We start from the raw sequence: 22,273 nt of genomic DNA, 5'->3' as shown, positions 1-22,273 counted from the left end.
AGGTAGGCAGGGAGAAGGAAGAGAGGGAGGAGAGGGGAGGAGGAGGAACCTAGCAGGTCTTAAGGAGGGGCAGGGCTAAAAAGGCAGAATGAGTCAGGGCATCTCAGGTAAGGAGGAAAGAGTAGACAGAGCCCCTGAGGGGAAACCGAGGAAGCTTGCTCAGGGGATGCTGAGTGGACAGCTTGGATGGAGTGGGCAGACCCAACCTACAAACCTACTGAGCCCACCAAAACAAGGCCAGGTGCTGTAAGGACGAACATGCCAAAATAAGGAGTCTGGGCTTGATCCTCCTGGAAATGAGGAAGCTGAGGTTTTCTGAGCAGGGGGTGTGGGCTGGGGAATCGGTCAGAAGGCTAATGCAGTAGTCCAGGTGTGAGATAAGACCTGAGAGAGACACCGGAAGGAAATAGCAATGGGATTTGATGAACTACTCAATGTGGAGGCTGGTGGGGAGGGAGGGAGAAGTGTGCGGGGTGGGGAAAGGTGTCACTGAGGAACTGGGGGAATGGGGGGGGGGAGCCGGGTTAGGAGGTTTAGTACGATCAGACACTGCCAACCCCTCTGCCCACAAACACACCACTGGAACTGGGAGCCTTTGAAAGTAGCCTGGGAAGGGGCTTCGGGTATCACCGCCTGCTGCTTAGCAAGGAAATAAGATCTCCCATCGCCTCCTCTTCCCTCTTCTGCTTCAGCCCCCTTAACAATTCTGGCTATTGCTTTACAAGTGGTCTGTTCGGTGGCCAGGCATGGACTCCCCAAACGATGAGTCTTCCTCTGAAGCCGGGCTGGAGCTCTGGATTCCTCCAGAGGGTCACGATCCCCACTCATTGCTCCCAAAGGGCCCGCCAGGCAAAGCACCTAGAAAGTCGGACCCTTCCTGATCCGATGAGAGGGTGGGGAGGGGAATGAGGTGCGAGGCCATCCTGCTTTACCGGGGGCAAAGGGCTGGAAGCCTCTGAATAGTCTCTCCCAAGAGGAAGGAAGCGCTCTCCTATCTTAATCATAGTAATCATCGCCGTTCCGATTTACTGGGTGCCCTTAGGAGACCAGCCACTTCACAGACATGATCTCATTGAATCCTCATGGCAAACACCTAGGACTGTTATTATCCCCATTTACAGATGAAGAAACTGAATCTTTGAACCCAGGTCACTCTGGCTCCAAAGCTTGTGCTGTTTACCTTATGCCACTCAGTCTCTCACTTCTCCCACTGAAGTGTCTCACGTGCCATTGCTCTTATTCTTTTCTGCCCATGTCTTCTCTGAAACAGCATTTATTGATTCACTCAACAAGCATTTGTTGGGTGCATATTAAGTGCCCAGGCAAGGGCCTGGGCACAGACACTGTGGGCAGCCTCATTCCCCCACTTCCCTGCCCGTTGGGTAGCATCCGTGGGGTTTTGCCAGACACCCAGCCCAAGCTTACAGGTCCTGGTGGGCCTCAGGGTCCTGCGACCCCCCGAGTGGAATGCACCAGCCTGACCTTCATCCACCTGGGCACAGTCTCACCCACAACAGCAACTCGCGTTTGCATCACTCTTTACATTTTACACAAGGCTTTCTTGTCCATTTATTCATTTGATCCTCAAAAAACCTTGTGAGGTGGATATGGTACCCCAGTTTTACTGATGAGGAATCTGAGGTTCAGAAAGGCAATGCTGCCCCTTCCACCTCACCAGTAAAGCCAGCACTAGAACCCAGATTTCTGGGCCCTTAGTTAATGCATTTTCCACCTCTTCCCCGGTATTCTCTTCTACAAATGCATCAACCAGCCTGCTCCCCTCTGATAACCTCTCATTCACCCAGGTTCTCCCCTAGGAAGCCAGTGGGGGAGCATCCTGAGACCCCCGTGTGGTTTCTCACTCTTAACTCCATCTTGAATCTTTTGCCAAACTGGCCACGGCCATCCCACACTCCCCACCTCGCAGACGTAATCTCCCTCTAAGCCTGTCCCTTCTCTTTCCTCACCCTCCTTCTTCCTCTGGGGTCCTCCAGGTGGGCTTCTCCCAGCTCTGGGGGGCAGGGGACAGGAGAGCGGACCAGCAGTTTGCGGATGGAGGAGGGAAAGATCCCTGCAGGGAGCTCCTCTGGGCCTCAGGGGCCCTGGCACTTAGTCCTGCCCTGCTCAGCTCCTGGAACGTCAGCAAGGTTGCGCAAAAAGCTAGGAAAAGAGGCACCAGTACACAAGGGTGGAGGAAAGGTTAGACACAGGAAGCCGTGGGAGAGCCAGCCGCCGCAGACCATCTTGATTTCCCCAAACACACCATTGTCCCCCTGGGGAAATCTGTTGGTGAAGTCCTAGGCGGTTCCTTTAAGAAGGGTCCTCTTGAGGTCACCTCAGCCATCCCCCCCCCCGCCCCCCCCGCCCCCAGGCAGGCTGTTTTCTCTCTTTCTTCCAAGCTGACCGGCTGAATGGTATGAGACATTCTGCCAGGGAAACTGAGGTCTAGGGAGGCAGAGGGGCTTGTGGGGACACCCGGGGACGATGTGGGGAGGGTGGTAAGGGGGAGGGGGCAGAGGATCAACCTGCTGAATCCCAGCTGTGACTCCTGCCCTTGCACTCCCACCTCCTTTTTGCCTGGTGTTCAGCGGGGGTGACGATGATGTAACAGGTGTGGAGTGCCAGCCACGTGCTGGGCGCCAAGCAAAACAGCCAGGGTGAGTGTATGCATCATCTGTGCCTGGGAGGCAAGGCCACCAAAAGAAGTGAGTCTGGTGGAAAGACTTGAAAGAGGGAAGGGAGGCACCTTGCTGGCTGGGGGCAGGGAAGACAGAATAAAAGTCTGCTGAGCTAGGATTAGAGAGAGAAGGCCCAGGCCGGCGCTGGGAAGGGATGCCCCTCGTTCTTCCCTACTCTGCTTCTCCCAAAGCTTGTAAATGCCCCAGACATGAGCCAGCCCAGGCCCCGCTACGTGGTAGACAGAGCTGCCTACTCCCTCACCCTCTTCGATGATGAGTTTGAGAAGAAGGATCGGACGTACCCACTGGGAGAAAAACTTCGCAATGCCTTCAGGTAATGTGGCCCAGAGCCCAGACTCCTCTCTCTTCTACTCCCCACCAAAATCTTCCTGTACCAGGCCATGACTCCGGTACCAGTGTCCCTAAGACAGGACGCGGGGAAGCCTTGGGGAGGTGAGATTCTGAACCCTGAATGTGAGATCCTATGCCTCAGCTCTACTGAGACCCCCAAGGAGGATGGGGAGTGGAAGCAAGGACCATCCACAGGCTCAGAAGGGCTGTAAACCATCCCCAACCCCCTGCGTGAGGTCTCGCCATATTCTCAGTCCACGCAAGTCTCTCCTGGGATCTTAAGGGAGCTGGAGAAGGGCGTGCTACCATAGGCGGGTGGGGAGCTGCAGAGCCTTTGTTGCTCCTGTCCCTTCTCCTGTCCTTTCCTTATCAAGAAAGATCTGAAGCCTCCCCCACCCCCGTGCACTTTGTCCTCTTTCCCTCCTGGGTGCTCCTTCCTTCTCCTGGTCCAGACAATGCCCAAAGACAGCCCCTAAATTCCTGGGCTCTCCTAAAGGGTACCTACCAGGATGTGATCTCACCAGCCCCTGGGCTCTTTCCTCTCTCAGATCCCTGGCACTGTGCTGGCGGGTAGTGAGACCATGCCTATGAGGAGGGGGCTCCACAAGGGGATCTATACCCACACTCCAGGAGCCTGAGGCTACGAGCTTTATCTTCCCCCTTCCCAGACGTCTGGCAGACCTCCCTCAGGCTTCACCGGGGTCTGGTTTGCTCTTCCTCACTTCCCTGGGGAAACAGCTGATTCAGTTACCTGAATTGAGGTCACTGGCAATGGCTGAAGTAGAGATGCAGGTGGAACTGGTTCAGACTGGGGGAATCACCCAGCTGAGTCTTCACGAAAAGCCCCAGCCCAACCCTACCTCTCCTGGGAGGCTCCACCTCTGCCCGGTTACAGTCAAGACCTTGGGTGCCACAGCTGTGTCCCTCAGGCAGGCGGGCTCTGCAAGTCTTTGTGCCCAAAGAGTTTAAGTTTGGGTTGTTACTGTACTGGAGGGATGAGGGTACCTGCTGTTGTCCTAAAAGATTAGGATGATGGATAACATAAGGCGATGCAGGGAGCTAACAATTCCCATGTGGCTGGCAGGAGAGCCTTGAACAGTGCCTGGCACACAGAAGGTGCTCCAGTAAATATTTGTTTAATGAATGAATGAATGAATGTCTAGAAAACCAACCTCTCTCCGTCCACTTCCCGCCTGGCTTCTGGAACCTCTGTATGGGTGTTTGGCATCTGTTCCCAGTTCTTCTCTCAGGCTTCAGATTGCTTTGCTCAATATATGGCAGGCTTGCAAGTAAGGCTGGGCATGTACAAGCCCTCGAGTGGGTTGTTTTTCTTCCCCAGCCAGCTCTCCATTCACGAGTCCGGTTTTCCCTGCCACAAACAAACATGAGAGAGTTCCTGCAGGCCTGATTCTCTCTTAGGACAAGCCTTTAGAGATACTTTAAGCTATCTACTACCAGTCCAACTCCCCATCCAGCATCCCAGGGATGGGAGAGGCACTACCCACCACAGAGGAGACCGGGGCGTCAGATGGTGATGGTGATGCGGTTCCATGAAGCGCTGGTTGGGACAGAAAATCTCCCCAGACTTTACAGGGTACAAAGCATTGCCTGTGTTGATTTCAGTTTTGGGTGACATCCAGGGGACCCAGTGTCAGGGAAACTATTGTTGAGCAACAGCAAAGAGCAGGAATTGGTGCTGGGCAGGAAAGGAGGCCTAATCAGAGAAGGCCAGTGAGTCACCCGATGGGCCCTGAGTATTTGAGTTCCCTCAGCTGGGAGAAGAAAAGCAAATGCCTGCCCGCCCCCCTTCTAGTCATCAATCCACCAGCTGTCACCCTTGAGATTGAAGGCCCTTGTTTTTACCACTCCTGAGTTTCTAATGAAAGGACCTCAAGGTGTTCAGCAAACAGGGGAGGGATCAACTCTCCCCACCCTGCGTTAACCAACAGTTTCCCCATTCTTCCCTCTCCTGATGAATGAACAGGGGAAAGAACTCCAGCACTCGAGTCATCACACACAAAGGATAGTAGGTCAGCAGAGGTGCACCCTGCAGGGACAGTGGAGCCTTCCTTTGGGGGGAAGTTCTAAGAAATATGGCAGCAGCCCCCACTCAGACTGAGTTTCAACTCAGGCTCATTCTTTCACTTATTCACTCATTCATTTCTTCAACAGATATTTACTAAGCACCCCAGTGTAATGCACGAAGTATTCAAAGCTGAGCAAGAGAGCCAGACTTCTCTCCATGTTGGGTTTACTGTGTAGTGGGAGAGATAGATGAAAAGCAAGAAATTACAGCACAAGGTACACACAATGCTGCAGGAGCCCAGAAGAGGGTGCCCGGGCCTGTGTTCAGTCAGACCAGAGCAAGGCCATCTGAGGTGGAGGCTGGACTTGACACCTCAGCAGGCTCAGCCACCGCAAAATCCTTGCCTTTAGGCCGAGTCTCATAGACTTCCCAGGTGAGCAGTCAGCGATCAGACCTCCAGCTAGCGCCCAGGGCATGGTGATGGCTCTCAAGAGGAAGTCCTGCCACACAGTGTGGGTGCTCACTGAATTTTGCGTGAATGAGTGAACGAACGGATGAATGACCAAGAACAGGATATTAGAATCTATTCCCGACTCAGAGCATCCAAGCTGTGCAGTGCTGACCGGAAACCTGCCCTCCTCCCCTCCAGATGTTCCTCGGCCAAGATCAAAACCGCAGTGTTCGGGCTGTTCCCCGTGCTCTCTTGGCTCCCCAAGTACAAGATCAAAGATTACATCGTCCCTGACCTTCTGGGCGGCATCAGCGGTGGATCCATCCAGGTCCCACAAGGTAAGGGAATCCCCTCAGGCAAGCCTATTTCTCCCCCCACCCCACTCTCTGTGACCTCCATAACCCAACCATGCCCCTGGATGTTCACTGTCTCGGTCTTCTGCAGGCATGGCATTTGCTCTGCTGGCCAACCTTCCTGCTGTCAACGGCCTCTACTCCTCCTTCTTCCCCCTCCTGACCTACTTCTTCCTGGGGGGTATCCACCAGATGGTGCCAGGTAAGGCTTCTCCCCTCTCAGCAGGCAGCTGACCTGGACCACAAGGCTGGGTGGTGGGTGGCGAAAGGGGTTGGGGTGATTTCCCATCTGCATTCTCCTCTAGCTGGTGCTGCTTGGTCCTGGAGGGACCATCACTGTGCGTGTCAGTCCCAGGTCTTCTGTGACCTTGGAGAAGCCACTTAGCTTCCATGAGCTCAGTTAGCATGACCTGTTGGGTCTCCCTCCCTGGAATGTGGGGAAGACTTGGTGGAATAAGATATGCCGTGAAGTGCTGAACAGATGTGGGAAATTACCATCTAACTCCCAGACTGGTCCCAGCGGACCACTTCAGGGACACATGGAGTTCTCTGGTGCTAAGTGAGATGGAGAAAAAGGGCCTGACCACAAGGCCTGTTTCTGGCACAGGCTCTGCTTATACTTCCAAGCCCATTTCCTCATGTGTCCAATAACATAACATTAACAGTTGGGGTGAAGGCACACTGAAGAGTTGTAGATCATGGTTAGATGTGAACGGTTACTGTTATGCTGGAGAGGAGCCTTGGAGGTGGGGCTCCATCCCCATGGGGGTCGGGAAGCGTTCCTGGGCCCCTTTCTGGTTTCCACGGGTGTGGTCCAAACCTCTGACTTTTGCTGGCTGGGTGGGGCACCACAGGTACATTTGCCGTTATCAGCATCCTGGTGGGTAACATCTGTCTGCAGCTGGCCCCAGAGTCGAAATTCCGGGTCTTCAACAATGCCACCAATGAGAGCCATGTGGACACAGTGGCCATGGAGGCCGAGAGGCTGCACGTGTCGGCAACGCTAGCCTGCCTGACTGCCGTCATCCAGGTGAGGGGGGCGGCCTCCATCTCTGCCGGGGCCCCACCTCAGGAAGGCACCAGCCCACCCTGCCCCTGCCTCAGAGTCCCAGTTTTGACATTAAAGCTGACTTAGGGCTCTACATCCTCCCTCTTCCCCACTTCGAGGCTACAAAGGACCTTGAAAATTCAGAGCATCTCTCCTTCCCTGTCTCCAGCAGGTGCATAAGACCAGCATCTACACCTAATAAAACTGTCCTGAGCTAATGACTGTCTAAAGGACTTCTGGCCTCTCTCCACTACCCTTTCCAGTGCCCAGCTCTCTGCCAGCACAGTCTTCCAGTTTCTCTAACATCACTTATCCCCCTCCTGGGAGCTTCTTCTGCTCCAAGCCACAGCATCACCTGCATGACATAAATTACATTTCCACCACATGCAAAGGACTCTGCTAGGTTTTATGAAGGCAAACGCAGCAGCACAGAATGTAAGAGCAGGAAGCAACCTTGGAGGTTTCATTCATTGGTTCATTCAGTTAATGTTTTTTGGTTGTTTCACCGTGCCAGGGACAGGGCTAGGCTCTGGGGATCAAAGATAAGTAAGAAAGAGGCCCAGGTCTCAAGGAGTTCACAGCCCAGAAGAGGAAGTAGCCATATCAACAGATAGATGTATAGGCAGTGAGGTCAGCAACATAATGGGGCTATGTACCAATAGCTTCAGGAACGCCAAAGAGAAAGTCAGGGAAGGCCTCTCCTCAAAGAGAGGAGGTGACATCTGAGCTCAGTCTAAAAGGATGAGTAGAAGTTGACCAGTAACCAAATGAACAAGGCATGCAAGGGACAGTCCAGGCAGGGGGAATAACACCCCCAAGGCACTGAGGCCTAAGAGAGTGTGAACTGACCAGGGAATGGCAAGACAAGGAGTTTGGTATGGCCAGAGGGAGGGGGCCTTTGGGGAATGGACCAGAGAAGAAGCTAGAAAGGTAGGCAGGGACCAAACAATGAAGTCTGAAGTCCGTCCCCTAAGCAGTGGCTTTGGGTCTGATTGGCGGTCGGTTTGGACCACTCAGACTATGGAGAAGATGACGGACGGGAGGTAGATGAGAGTCAAGGCAGGGGACCTGTTGGGAGATTATGCAGAGGTCCAGGCAAGAGTGACAAGGGCCTAGACCAGGGTGGCAGCCAAGGAGATGAGGGGGTAGACTTGCGGAACATTTTGGCAGGAACGAAATGAACAGGGCTTGGTGATAGATTGGAGATGGGGGGTGAGGGATGATGGCTCCCAAGTTTGTGGTTGGCCAGCTGGGTGGGCAGGGGTGTCAATTACTGAGAGAGGAAACACTGGTGAGTACCAGGTTCATTTTACAGACAAGGAAACTGGAGCCAACGAGGTGAAGTGTCAGAGGCTAAAGGTCTGCTGGCAGGAGAGGGCGAGACAAGGTCATGATGGACTCATTTCCCTAGAGGTGCTGCTATCCCAGGGCTGCACGGAACTCCAGCCCTGGGTTTGAGCCAGGCAGGTATGGGAGCTGCTGACCCATCTTGGTCTCTCCCCACCACCCCTCTCCTCTCAGATGGGCCTGGGCTTCGTGCAGTTCGGTTTTGTGGCCATCTACCTCTCTGAGTCCTTCATCCGGGGCTTCATGACAGCCGCTGGCCTGCAGATCCTGATCTCCGTGCTCAAGTACATCTTCGGACTGACCATCCCCTCCTACACAGGCCCAGGGTCCATCGTCTTTGTGAGTCTAGGAACGCACCCCTGTGAATAGAGAGGGGCTTGAGCAGACGCATGAGCTGAGTTCACTGTCTTAAGAAGTTTCAGAGAGGATTCCAAGAAGTTCCCGCTTTGGGAGGGAGTGTCAAACACGTGACCTTGAGGGCTTGCTGAGGTTCTCTGTGGTTAAACCCTGCAGAAAAGCAGAGGTACACTCTCCATCAGCTCCCCGTTCCAGTGCCTCAACCCCTCCCTGCCTGGGAAGTCCTTCCTTATGTCTAATCTCCATCCCTCCTCCTTTAGCTTGAACTCTTTCTAGAGAAAGAGGAAGGGAATCTGCATTCCCATCCCAGTATGAGCTCCAGACATGCCCTTTGGGAGAGGGTGGTGGAAAGTGGAATCCTGAGAAGGATCTGGATTCTGCTTTTGGTGAGAGCTGATGACATCCCTTCATTGGCTCAGATGCTGGGTGGGAGCGGTATGGGAGGAAGGGGTGGGAGCCCATGAGCATGATGCTGTCTCCCACAGACCTTCATTGACATTTGCAAAAACCTCCCCCACACCAACATCGCCTCGCTCCTCTTCGCCCTCATCAGCAGCGTGTTCCTGGTGCTGGTGAAGGAGCTCAACACCCGCTTCATGCACAAGATCCGCTTCCCCATCCCTACGGAAATGATCGTGGTAAGGACCTTGCCCAGGGGTGGAGGGCTGGGGCCCAGGCAAGCGAGGCTGTGAAAAAAGGAATCCGGCTCCAGTCAGAGCCAGGGGAGCCCCTCTACCCACCCGGCCCCCGGCCCACTCGCCCACTGTGAGCCAGTAGGACAGAAGTCAGGGGTGAATCTACTCCTTCCCCTGTGTATGGCTCCCACTCTCCCTGATCCTCAGGTTGCCCCCCTTCAAGGAGGCAGGGGAGTGGGATCTGGGGTCCCCAAAGAAAAGGGAAGGCTTGAGAGGGACCCCTGCCCTGGCCCCAACTTAGAGCCAATCCCAATTCTCCACTTTGGGGTTTGCAGGTAGTGGTGGCAACAGCTATCTCTGGGGGCTGCAAGATGCCCAAAAAGTATCACATGCAGATCGTGGGAGAGATCCAAAGAGGGTGAGTCCAGGTGGCTGGGAAGCCTGACCCCACCCCCACTGCACCACCCCCAGGTTCAGAGTCAGAGATGAAATGAACTCTATGAAAGTACATTATAAACTCTGTGACACTGACCAGCTATGAATTATTACTATTACTTACTATGGAGAAGAGCCACACAATGCTGGCTGTTTCCTGATGGTGAGTCATGAAACACGCCCCGCGAAAGTCTCAGTTGACGGATGCTGTTAAAGCAAAGCCGCTCTGGTCAGCGCTTCTCTGGTTCTTTGCTTTGCTCTAATACATTGGCTCTTTTACCCACGTGGAAAGGAAGCTGTTAGGACTAACAAAATTCACTGAGCGTCTACTCTGTGCCAGGCACCACACTGGGCCCTGGGAGGGGAGGGGAGGTGTTTACGCTGCAGAGTTGGAGCAGGCCATGGAGAAAAGGCCCACAGCACTGGGGGCTGCGGATATGCGGACGAGTGCACGTAAGGAGTCCAGAATCTGGATGTGAACATGTAAGGCCCTACCGCTTACTAGCTCTGTGACCTCAGGCAGGTTATGTTCTCTAAGCCTCGGAGTTTTGCTTTGTCAAGGGGAGTGACGGTAGCGGCCCTGCAGCGTGGTACTGAGGATTCAAACCGGAAGGGCTAATTCATGTAAAGGCCCTGGCACAGAGTGGGGCCCAGCCGGTCCCTGTGGGTTGGTGAAGGTCGCGATGCCCTCCCTCTCCTCACACCCTTGGGCCCTGCCTCCTTTCTGGCTCCTTGGCAGGTTCCCCACTCCCGTATTGCCTGTGGTTTCACAGTGGAAGGACATGATTGGCACAGCCTTCTCCCTGGCCATCGTGGGCTATGTCATCAACTTGGCTGTGGGCCGGACTCTGGCCAGCAAGCACGGCTATGACGTGGATTCTAACCAGGTAGGTCCGGCCACCCCCCAGCAGGGCTGAGCAGGACGGGCCAGGGCCCACAGAGGCCTGGCAAGAGATGTTCTGGGGCTCTGGGCTTAGGTGAGGAAGGCTGCCTGCTAGTGCGGAGAGGGGGACTCGAACACCAAGAGGCTGACTTCTACTTGATTGGGAGAACGTGGCTTTAAAGCAGTAGGGTCACTCTGAAGTTCAAGATCCAGCTTGCAAGGACAACTGTGTTTGGTCTGTACCCTGCACCCCAGCCCCAGCTTCCAATCCTGTGCCCACAGGAGATGATCGCCCTGGGCTGCAGCAACTTCTTCGGCTCCTTCTTTAAAATCCATGTCATTTGCTGTGCTCTCTCTGTCACTCTGGCTGTGGATGGAGCTGGAGGAAAATCCCAGGTGAGCGCTGGACCAGGAGAGTGTGGGAGGGATGGGGGAGTAGCAGAACAATTGCCCCGGAGAAGCCAGGCCACCTGCTTCTCCAACCTTCCTCTCCCCTCCTTAGCCTCCAGTCCACCAAAGGCATCTATTGGAAACAAAACAAGAGCGAGAATTTCACACCTATGCCCTGTTTCCAAACTCTTTCTCTGAATAGATGTCAAGCCTGTGTGTCTCCCTGGTGGTGATGATCACGATGCTGGTCCTGGGGTCCTATCTCTACCCTCTCCCCAAGGTAAGAGCACAGCACGAGAGCAGAGGCAGTGAGAGACTCCAGTAGGAGCAGGCCCTGAGGGCTGTGTGGTACTTTACAGATTACCAAGTGCCATCGTTGTCACACGTTGTCCTAGTCACAACCTGTGAAGTAGTAACGCGGGTTTTACTCTCCCCATTGTACAGGTGAGGGAAACTGAGGCTGAGAGGGTCTAGGTGATCTACTTGTGGTGACAAGGCTCACAAGTGCAGGGCTGGTCACAAACTCCAGCCTTCTGACCTCAGAGTCCACACCCAAGTCAGTGTTTACAAGTCGGTGTGGGCGCCTGGCTAGGAGGGCTCTAGGCACGGGCCGTGTGGGGATAAGGGAAAAGAGGATGGGCAAAGATGGGGCCAGGGGCCCTATGACTCTAGCACCTGCACTCCAACCCTAAGATTGAATGCAGAGATTTGGGGTCTCTGCCAGCAGAGATGTTCTAGAACTGCAACTCTGTCCTGCCAGGTTTCAGGGTCAGGTGTTTGCAGGAAAGGCAGGAAAAAGGGGACACCCCAGGTGACAAGGAACAATGTTCTGCTTCCCCAGGCTGTGCTAGGAGCCCTGATTGCTGTCAACCTCAAGAACTCCCTCAAGCAACTCGCCGACCCCTACTACCTGTGGAGGAAGAGCAAGCTGGACTGTGTAGGTATTGGGCGGCCTCTGGGTACCCGTTGTGCCCTTGCCGCCTCCTCCAACCCCACAGCCCTGTCATTTCTTCTGTCAGTGATCCCTCTGGTCGGCTGCTCACTGATTAGCATAACCGAGTGCTGACAGCTCAGGTTTTGGAGTGAGACATCTTATGTTCAAATCCTAACTCAGCTGTTCACTGGCTTTATGACCAATGGCAAGTCCCTTAACCTCTCCGAGTCCTGGCTTTCTCATTTGTGAAATTGGTATCTTATACTCTCTACCCCCCACCTCAGGATGCTTATGAAATGAGATAATACAAGTAAGGAGCACATTGTCGAATTGTATCTTGTGTTCAGTAAAATTTAGCTATTATTATTTTTATGATTTATAGTTCCAAAGAAAGCTAAATGAAATCATTTAAAAAAAAAAAAAACCTAGAACATAAAGCCAGCAGACCAGGATCTTAAGCAGATTACCAGACTTCTCTGGAGTTCTGTTTCCTCATCTGTAATGTGGGTGATGGTCATGGCTGCGTCACACACTGGCTCTGAGGATTAAATGAGATCATAATGGGAAAGCCCCATGTAACCATAAAACAATCAGCAAACATGAATTATTGTTTTGATTAGTCACATTCCCAATGCATCTTCCACTGGGCAGTTGAAATGAGGCTACCATATACTGACGACACTGCCTCATCCCCACTTGAGCCCCACCATAAGCTGTGAGAAAGGATTTACTAACCTCCTTTCAAGATGATGAAACCAAGCCTCAGAGAGGTTTAGTAACACATCAAAGGCCACAGAAGTAGTAAGTGCTAGAGTCAGGACTGGAACCCCAAATCTTAGACTCCAAACCTCTGGACTGGACTGTCTCCTAGGGGAGAAGGTACACTTGCACAGTATGAGAAGGAAATCCTTAAAGCCAGAGAAATGAGTGGTCCATCTGGGGTCCCCCAGGGAGTGAGGGATGAGGATAGGGAGAAAAATGACGTCCCAGTTCCCACCCCGAGAGATCTGCTTTTATCACATCCCAACAATCCCCCCCACTGTGACAATAGTTCCTGATATTTACATAGTGCTTTGGGTTCCCATCTGATCTTCACAATTCTGTACAAGAGTGTGGGCAGATTTATTTCTTTCAGAGGAACATGGGGGACTCTAAAACACCACAGGAGGCAACTGTCAAAACTGCATCCAGGGCTTCCCTGGTGGCGCAGTGGTTGAGAGTCCGCCTGCCGATGCAGGGGACATGGGTTCGTGCCCCGGTCCAGGAAGATCCCACATGCCGCAGAGCGGCTGGGCCCATGAGTCATGGCCGCTGAGCCTGCGCGTCCGGAGCCTGTGCTCTGCAACGGGAGAGGCCGCAACAGTGAGAGGCCCGCGTACTGCAAAAAAAAAAAACTGCATCCAATCCTGTCCCCAAACGCACACAACCAGGCCCCAGATCAGGACACAACCAGGCCCCAGACCAGGCTATCAGATCAGGAAATGTAGCTGAGCACGTGTCCGGCACACAGCTTACTATCAGATGGAGGAATGGAACTCAGGTTTACTGAGCACTCCCTGGGCGCCCATCACTAAGGCTAGGACCTTATCTTCTTTAACTCTTTAATCCTTTCATGAAGCTGGTATTATCCGCCCCCCCCCCCCCCCCCCCCGTTGTGAATTAGGCAACTAAGGATCACACAGCTAGTAAGTAGGAGAATGAAATTTGGAACACAGGCATATCTGACCCAAGACTCATACGCTTCTCACTGAGCCCTACTGACTCCCTGTGTATGCTGGGGTTGTCTATTGACAACCAGACAAGATCAGGGAGCCACACTCAATCTAAGGGAGATGGGCAAGTGTAACCGAAGCTCAGTTACATAAAACAGTGCAAAAATGGCATGAAAAGGGAAGGGTGGGTCTGAAGTTGTGCTAGCAGAGAATGACCTAGGCTGGTCCAGGAAGACATCCCCAAAGGGACAGTTTTCTCCCCAGGCCTGCTTTGACGTCTCTCTCTTCACAGTGCGTCTGGGTGGTGAGCTTCCTCTCTGCCTTCTTCCTGAGCCTGCCGTATGGTGTGGCAGTGGGTGTTGGCTTCTCCACCCTGGTTGTGATCTTCCAGACCCAATTGTAAGTAACAGCCCCTCACCCCAAGGCACAGCAGTGGGGCCCCTGGGCCAGTCTGCCAAGGGCTCCCACGTGAGGCCTGGCCCAGCCCACTGCATACTGTCACCTTCTGGACCTGGCACTGGAGGGGCTGCCAGGCCCAAGGAGAGCCTGGCCCAGCCAGGACTTTCGGCACAGGCTGGGCTACCTGACTTCCCACATCCTGAAAACCCAGGGGAAGCCATCGCAGTCTTGGAGGGCTGGGGGACCAGAGAAAGTGAGAGTCAAGCAAGTGGGTGAGACTCAGTGTCCTTTCAAGGGTGCTACTAGACCCCAGACCAAATGGAACCCCACCTCAAGGGAACAGCAAGTCAGAGGACAGCTACGTCTTTGCTATAAAAACATTAAGTGGGCTCTCTGGTGGCGCAGTGGTTAAGAATCCGCCTGCCAATGCAGGGGACATGGGTTCGAACCCTGGTCCAGGAAGATCCCACAGCTGCGCCCTAGAGCTCTCGAGCCGCAACTACTGAAGCCCGCGCAACTAGAGCCCATGCTCCGCAACAAGAGAAGTCACCTTAATGAGAGGCCTGCGCACCGCAACGGAGAGTAGCCCCCGCTGGCCGCAAATAAAAAGAAAGCCTGCCCGCAGCAACAAAGACCCCACGCAGCCATAAATTAATTAATTAATTAATTAATTTTTTAAAAAAAATTAAGTGAAACAGACCAGGGGGTCCAGGTCAGGGCAGGAAGGATGCTGAATATCCGGGAAACCCTGTCTTCTCTTCCTGAGAACTCAGAACCAGGAAGTGGTGACTTTAGGACCCCGTAAGCATGTCACCTTGTTTACTCCCCACCCTTTCTCCCCGCTGAGCCCCAGCCTGGGAGCTACGTCAAGGAGCTACCTGTCAACCCTCTAATTATAGCCCAGACACAGGCCATCAGGCATATGTCTCCAGTGCAAAAAGACAAACACAAAAACCCCAGGGTGAGGAAGGGACCCTCTCCTGGCCTGCCTCTGCCCAGCCCCCAGCCCCAGTGTCCCTCCAGGCCCATCCGCTAATAGCATTCTCTTATGTTTTTCTTTTCCTTCTTCATCCAGTCGAAATGGCTATACTTTGGCCCAAGTCATGGACGCTGACATTTATGTGAATCCCAAGACCTATAATAGGGTGGGTAATCCAAGATTGTGACCTCCCTCTTTTGCCCTACCCCCACCCCAAATAAAAGGGTTTAAAAAAAAAAAGCCAATAAAGATATTGCTGCTAACTGAGCCGAGTCTTCCTGTCACAGGCCCAGGAAATCCAAGGGATAAAGATCATCACTTACTGCTCCCCTCTCTACTTTGCCAACTCGGAAATCTTCAGGCAAAAGGTCACTGCCAAGGTAAGGCTCGGTCCTCTGGTGACCAGAGGGGCTGGACAGAGCGTGCCTGGAAGATGCAAGAAAAGGAGCTGGGAGCTGAGAGCAGGCCACTTCCAAAGAGGGTGGAGGTTAAGACTGCTCTCTGCTCTCTCCCTACAGACAGGTGTGGACCCCCAGAAAGTATTGCTGGCCAAGCAAAAATACCTCAAGAGGCAGGAGAAGGGGAGAAGGCTGCCCATACAACAGAGGAAGTCCCTATTTATGAAAAACAAGGTGAACTGAGGCTAGAAACAGCCCATGCCCTCTCCCCTGCCGTCTCTGATCTTGTTACCTGGGACCCCACCTCCCAGTATCTTTGAAGTCAAAGATATCAAGTCTCTGTGGCCACTGCCTGGTGGGTATTGCCTGGTGGATATCTTCTCCTTCAATGAGGAGCTGTCAGCTCTTAGGGTAACCACTGAACTCCCACAGCCCGTCCTCATTTTCTGGCTAAGATAGGATATGCCCGTGGACTTATGAGCAATCCCATATGGGGAGCAGCAGTGAATTTCCTGGGGTACCCAGCCAACCTAGATCTAGCAAGGTGGATGTAGGTGTGGGAGTTCTGCGGAGAAGGCAGACATGGATAAATGCGAAAAAGGAGCTCAATTGTTTCCGAAGGGCCTTTCTCTCAGAGCAGAGTGGGCTGAGGCTTCGGTGCCTCTCTTGGAAGGGTTGTGGGAGACCAAACGTGCAGGCCCCACCTAAGGAAGGGGCTATGGGAGATGCTGGTCCTATGGGCTTTTGGGGGTTTATATTCACCACCACCAGGTTCAGTTACCTCCACCCGCACGCCCCTTGCCCCAGCTTCAGCCACAGCAAAGTCTGACTGAGTGTGATGACCCCTGACTCTGCCCTCCTACTCCCGCCCTCCAGACTGTCTCCCTGCAGGAGCTTCAGCAGGACTTTGAGAATGGCTCCCCAACGGACCCCAACAACAACCAGACGCCTGCTAATGGCGCCAGCGTGTCCTACATCACCTTCAGCTCTGACAGCTCCACAGCTGCCAGTTGTGAGCCCCCGGCCTCTGCTGAGCCCAGTGACATCCTGGCCAGCGTCCCACCCTTTGTCACCTTCCACACCCTCATCTTCGACATGAGTGGGGTCAGCTTTGTGGATTTGATGGGCATCAAAGCCCTGGCCAAGGTGAGGCCCTCGGGTGGAGGGAGTGCCAGCCCACCCCCCAACCCTAACCGTCACCCCTGCCCCCCTACACTCCCTTTCCTTGGAGCCCTCATTTGAACCAACTGAGCGAGACAGCTCACCAAGGAACCTAACAGCTCCTAAGATCCCTTTTCCCCAGATGCTACCAGGACAGAATGCTCTCTGCAGAGCAGGCCCAGACAGCACGAGGCAATGCCTGCCTGGGGAGGGATACCAAAGCCAGGCCGCTGGTCCACCCTGTCCTAGCACCCCTCTGTAACAGAGTCCACCCCAAGTTCCCTCTCAGGCTGCCAGGAACCCACCCCAGGGTCCTCTAAGTAGAGTTCAGCTTGGCCCTGGTTCGTGGTCTGCCCTTCCTTCCCACACTCACCCAGACACTCTAGCGTCAGCCGGTTCTGGCCAACAGAGGAAAGAAGACATTATATCAGTGCCTCACATCCTTAGACCAAACACACAGCTCACAGGATACCTTGAATAAATGTATCCACCCGATAACTTTTCAGCGGCCACTTCCGATGACAAGGAGTCCGTAAACCTCAGAGGCTGGCCCAGAGAGAAGCAGCCCAGAGAAACCGAGGGGTACAGAGAGCATATAGGCTGATGGCATCACCAGCCAGGTGCACAGAAGGCTCCATCCCCAGCCCTGGGCTCAACCTGCTTCCCTAGCCTGGACCTGGCATGAAGCCGGGCAAAGCAGTAGCCTCTCTGGGCCTCGGTCCTCCCCTGCAGTTTCTGCCTGAAGCCACGACGTCAGGAAAGAGGTGGAGTCCAGGACTCTAAGCAACTGAAAGAAAAGATCTGGCCCCATAAGAAGGGGTCATGGGGACTTCAAGTGGCTGCCTCATTGGCAAAGCCCCGCGTCCACCCCGCTGTCCAGGGGAGCAGTCAGCCAGCACTCCAGGGAGAAGTGCTGTGCTTTGCTGCTATTTTTACCTTTGGCTGCCAGGGCTCTCGGGGCTACTTCTTTGTTTGGCTCCCCCTCTGATGTGCGTTTTGTGAATCGGTTTTCAGGCCCACTCAGAACATTCCTTTCCTTTTGTCTCCCTACCCAACACCCTCCCGACTCCTCTAGCTGAGCTCCACCTACGGGAGGATCGGTGTGAAGGTCTTCTTGGTGAACATTCATGGTAAGAGAAGGGGGACGTGTAGGCGACTGGAAGGCTGGCAAGGGGCTGAGGTGGGAATAGGTGGGTGGGATGCTGAAGAGTGAGTGGGGTAGAAATGAGAACAGCCAAATGTTCCCCTAAACTACTGGCTGCTCATAAGCGTTTCGGGCACAAGTTAGAAGAGACTACAGCCGGGTTATAGAACATCCTAGGGGTCTCAGTTAGAGAGTGGGGGGATCATGGAGTTAAGAAATGACAAGTAGGATTCTAATTTGCCCACCACTAATTTGCCATGTATCTTTGGCCAAGTCACTTCATCTGTCTAGGGATCGATTGCCACCTACATAAAATGAGGCCGACTAGATAAATTTGGGAATCTTCTCCAAATCCAAAAGTCTATGAATAAGCACAGAGCATAGATATACCATAACTGTCCAGGGAAGACACAGATAACACAGTGTTATACGCACACAGTCTCCAGGGCCCACACACACAGCCCCAAACCGTGTCCACATCGCAGTGGACTTTCACCTCATCAGCATGTGTGCAGAGTGCAGGGACACGGACACACAGCAAGAGCGCACAGACACACAGGAGAAAGGGAAGGGGCGCATACTGGCACACCCCGTTTCCCGTGGAGGGTCAGCAACTTCCAGCAGGCCTAGCCAGCTTCGGCGCTGGCCTGAGCACAGCCCAGGCTCTGTGCAGGCTCCGTTCAGGAAGAGAGTCTGCACTGGCAAGTGACCTGCTCTGTGTGTGCTCCAGAGTTAGAATCAGAAGCTCCCGCCGACCCTCACTAGACACTCCTCAGGAAATCATGTCCAGGATTGGGTAGGAATAAGGGCTCTTCCACACACTGGACATTGTAGGAAAGGTCTGGATAAACAACAGGAAGGATGAACCCTCAAGGGACAGAATGGGCAAACGTTTTAGCCTTTCCCACTCGAATCACCACGAAGTACCAACTCCCTGAATCAAACTGCTTCCTTCTGCCCTGGGGTGAAGGTTCAGCATCTTCAAGCTCATGTTGCCCTCTGCTGTCCAGAAATGATACTGCAAAGCCAATGAGAAGGCTCTAGGATATAGCAAGAGCACAGCCCTCAGGCCTCGCTATCCATCTCCCTCAGGCCCCTCTCTCCATCTCCCTCAGGCCCTCTCACCATTTTCCCCCAACCCCAGGTCCTGTCCACGGTGGTGTTAACCTTTTGAAGGTGATCTTTCCCTCCTTCCAGCCCAGGTGTACAATGACATTAACCATGGTGGCATCTTCGAAGATGGGTGTCTAGAGCGCAACCACGTCTTTCCCAGCATACACGACGCAGTCCTGTTTGCCCAGGCAAAGGCCAGGGAAGTGGCCCCAGCACGTACCTTCCAAGGGGTAAGGTCCCTGCACCTGAGGAATCCTAGGCCATGGGTCACTGAAGTAGCGGGACGGTTTGGGTTCCAACACCAATTCTGCCAATTAACGTTTCTGAATCTCAGTTTTTCTTATCTGTGGAATGGGTACTCTGAGGTAACATTATCTACCACGGGATTTTTCTTTTGTTTTGGTTTTAAGATTAACTGATACTTGTATCCTTTACGTCACTTGAAAGAGCTTTGTATATTACAAAATCCTTATTAATATCAATTTCCAGATCACACAAACACCCAAAGCACAGCGGGTTATGCCTGGCATTCTGGCATTGCTCACCCCTGCTATTCCTTCGCTCTTTCTACAAGAGGCTTTGGGAAAGGGAGGGGAGTAAGCCTGCCTGGTTTAATTTAGCAGAGCTTGGAGATTTCAGGCTGGTGATGGATGAAGAGTGTGGATCAGAGTTTTGTCTCAGCTTCTTGACATTTAATTTACTAGCTCAGTAAGTGGTATGCAAATGAGCTACAAATAACACTGTCTACAAATAACACTCCAGAAATCTGGGAGGCAGAAAAAGCCCATCCCACTGGGGTCCCTGCCCAGGCATCCCCAGCCGACGCCACCTCCCAGGCTCCCCTGCCAGCTCAGCTTCTACCCTTGGCCTCCCAAGACTCTGTGCCCCAGTCCATGAAACAAACCTCTTCTGCCCTCTGTGGGTCATAAGAAAGGCTTTTCTGGCCCTAGAGCAACCATTTGCTGTTTGCTTTAAGAGACTGATGAAGGTGAAGCCATCTGTTCTAAGCGCTGAAAGCCTGCCCAGGGAAACACGGGGCCTGGCGCCTGCCTACCACACAGAGGGAAACTGTGAGAGCAGCGGCCTTTCTAGCCTCATGCACCCTGTCACCAGAGCAAAGAGAGGGAGATTCCAGAAGAATCCTCATCATCCGTTATTGCACAATGTCCACTATTTACAGTTTATATATTCTTAAAAATGTATATTATATGTATTGTATATTTAACTATTACAGAACATATTCATATCTATAAATGATACACACACACACCCTTTTCAACAGCATGGTGAGGTGGAGAGCCAGCAAAGTGAGTCTGATTATCCTACTTTTACAGATGAGGAAACAGATTCCCAGAGAAGGGAAATGGATTCGCAGGTCAGGCAGCTAGCCAGTGATCCTTGTAAGCTAGGTAAACCTTCCCTGCCTCTGAAATGCCCACCAAGGAAGCCCACCCTGATGTACACCTGTCTGCTGTGAGGAGGAAAACCACAGCTGTGCTGTATTTTGAGAGGCAAATGAGGGAGGTGAGGGAAAAGTCAAGAGGGCAAGTTATGCATCAGAGCACATGGTGCCCCTCACCCACCCCGGAGCCTGCCATTTGTGCCAGACCGTCACTCAGTTACTGCAGCTCATTTTGCACTTGTTTCCCCCATCCAGGCTCCAGTAGACCCCGAGCTCTCTTCGTATGATTCGGAGGAGGACAGTCCCAGCTGCTGGGACTTAGAGCAGGTAAGCTGAAGGCTGGGGGTCAGGAGGAAAAGGAAGGAGACCTTCTCAAACCCAAAGTGTTGGCTGGGCTCTCCCATCTCCAAGCCAGAGCAGTCACCTTGAAGGCAACAATGTATCTTTCTCATCTTTCCTTTAATAGCAGATCTTAATTCTTCTCACTCACTGAAATGCATCATGGGGGAAGGGAGAGTCACTGGACCAAGTCCTGGATAACTAATATCTATTCTTAACTCTCCAACACACCTGCTACTTGACCTTCGGCAAGCCACATAACACCACCAGGCCCCAGTGTTTATCATTGTAAAATAAGGGGAATATGGGGAATACCTTGTCCCATCTACCTAACAAGATTAGTGGGGGTTGCTTTTGTTCTCTGTTAATTCAACTGGTATTTATGGAGTGCCTACAACTTGCCTGACACTATCCCAGGGTGGGCACACAGCAGTGAACAAACAAAGACCCCTGCCCTTGGAAAACTTACATTCTGGTAGGATCAGATGAATTCTAGGGATACATGAGGGATACAAATATTACTGCACGTGGATGGGCTTTAAGAGCTAAGAGCTATGCAGGTGTGAAGTCTTACTTCACGTAAAGCCCTATGGTCCTGACATGAAAAGTAGCCCCACCCCAATGCCCTGAATTAAAAGAAACCAGATCACTAGGTTTAGAGGAATTTGGCTCTGGGTCTATTAGAAGTAACATCTCACTTTGTGCCTCTTCCCATTGTTTTGGGGTATGAGTTCCATGGTCCTCTAAACATGTCTCTGGGGGTGCTGAGGGCATGCGGGAGGCATTAGGAAAGAGAGCCGGGGCCACAGAGATTTGGTGGATGGATTTCTGGGTCCCTGTGGAATCTCCAGCACATTCCAAAAGCCTGGGTAGGACCAAAATAGCTTATCAGAGCAAGAAAGGACTTCAGAGCTTGTCTGATCTCAACCCTCATTTTACCTAATAAAGAAAGTGGAACGAAAAAGGAGGGCAGGACCTGTGAAAGTCACACAGCACACCAGAGGTGATTCAAAGTTAGATTTCAAGCATCTTCTCTTGTCACCTCTGTACCAGTTCACCTCTTAGGCTGACCCTGCCTCTCCCCGGTTCACATACGCACGTGCACACACTCACACACACTTCCTCAAAATGCCTCTTTCTGGCCGGGGGTTCATAGGGTCACCTGGCGATTGCCACCACTCTGAACCCAACAGGTCTGATGCTGTCTCTCCCCCTCCCACTTCCTCCCTGTGGCTCTGCAGGAGATGTTCGGCAGCATGTTTCACACAGAGACCCTGACCGCCCTGTGAGGGCCCAGCCAGTTCCCGTGCTGCCTGCAGAGCACCTGGTACCTGGGACTCCCATGAAGGATGAGCCTGGGATCATGGAGAGTGGTGGGTAGAGGAGAACACCTCCACCGGGACTCCAGTACCTCTCCACCCTCCTCCTCCTCTCTCATTCCCCTCCCGGCATCTCTAGAGCAAGTCAATCTCAATGGCAGGGAGAGACACCTCTTCATCCTTCTGCTGACCCTCAGGGCCCCAGCCAGCAACAAGCAAGCCTCCTTCTCACTCCACCGCTCCCACCCACGCCCTGCCTGTGGCAGCTGACAGGACCCCCGACTGCTGGACTTTAAGACTGAGCCAGGAACAGAGAGGAAGCCGTGTGCTGACGTAGAGTGCAAGCTTCGAAAGTGTCCTGGCGCCAGCATGGCTTGGTGTCAGATGGTGTCAAGCTGTCACAGGACACAGAGACGAAC

General features: G+C 53.1%; 1 protein-coding gene across 1 annotated transcript; it reads left to right on the top strand.

The window, feature by feature from the left end:
• Positions 1-2,887: 2,887 nt before the first annotated feature.
• SLC26A9 (solute carrier family 26 member 9) lies at positions 2,888-21,824 on the top strand (the record flags this gene model as incomplete). Its single annotated transcript, XM_082865740.1, has 20 exons — positions 2,888-3,012; positions 5,705-5,844; positions 5,951-6,061; positions 6,714-6,889; positions 8,429-8,593; positions 9,097-9,249; positions 9,582-9,664; positions 10,421-10,568; positions 10,847-10,960; positions 11,157-11,234; positions 11,796-11,891; positions 13,893-13,999; positions 15,075-15,144; positions 15,266-15,358; positions 15,497-15,610; positions 16,253-16,522; positions 17,613-17,667; positions 18,879-19,024; positions 20,452-20,523; positions 21,777-21,824. The coding sequence occupies 20 exons, from the start codon at positions 2,888-2,890 to the stop codon at positions 21,822-21,824; spliced, it is 2,364 nt and encodes a 787-aa protein (XP_082721866.1).
• Positions 21,825-22,273: the final 449 nt, after the last annotated feature.

This window comes from Leucopleurus acutus (assembly GCF_964270905.1).
Source record: "Leucopleurus acutus genome assembly, chromosome: 2".
NCBI lineage: Eukaryota > Metazoa > Chordata > Mammalia > Artiodactyla > Delphinidae > Leucopleurus > Leucopleurus acutus.
The sequence above is the reverse complement of the archived record's forward strand: the minus strand, read 5'-3'. Positions and strand labels throughout refer to the sequence as shown.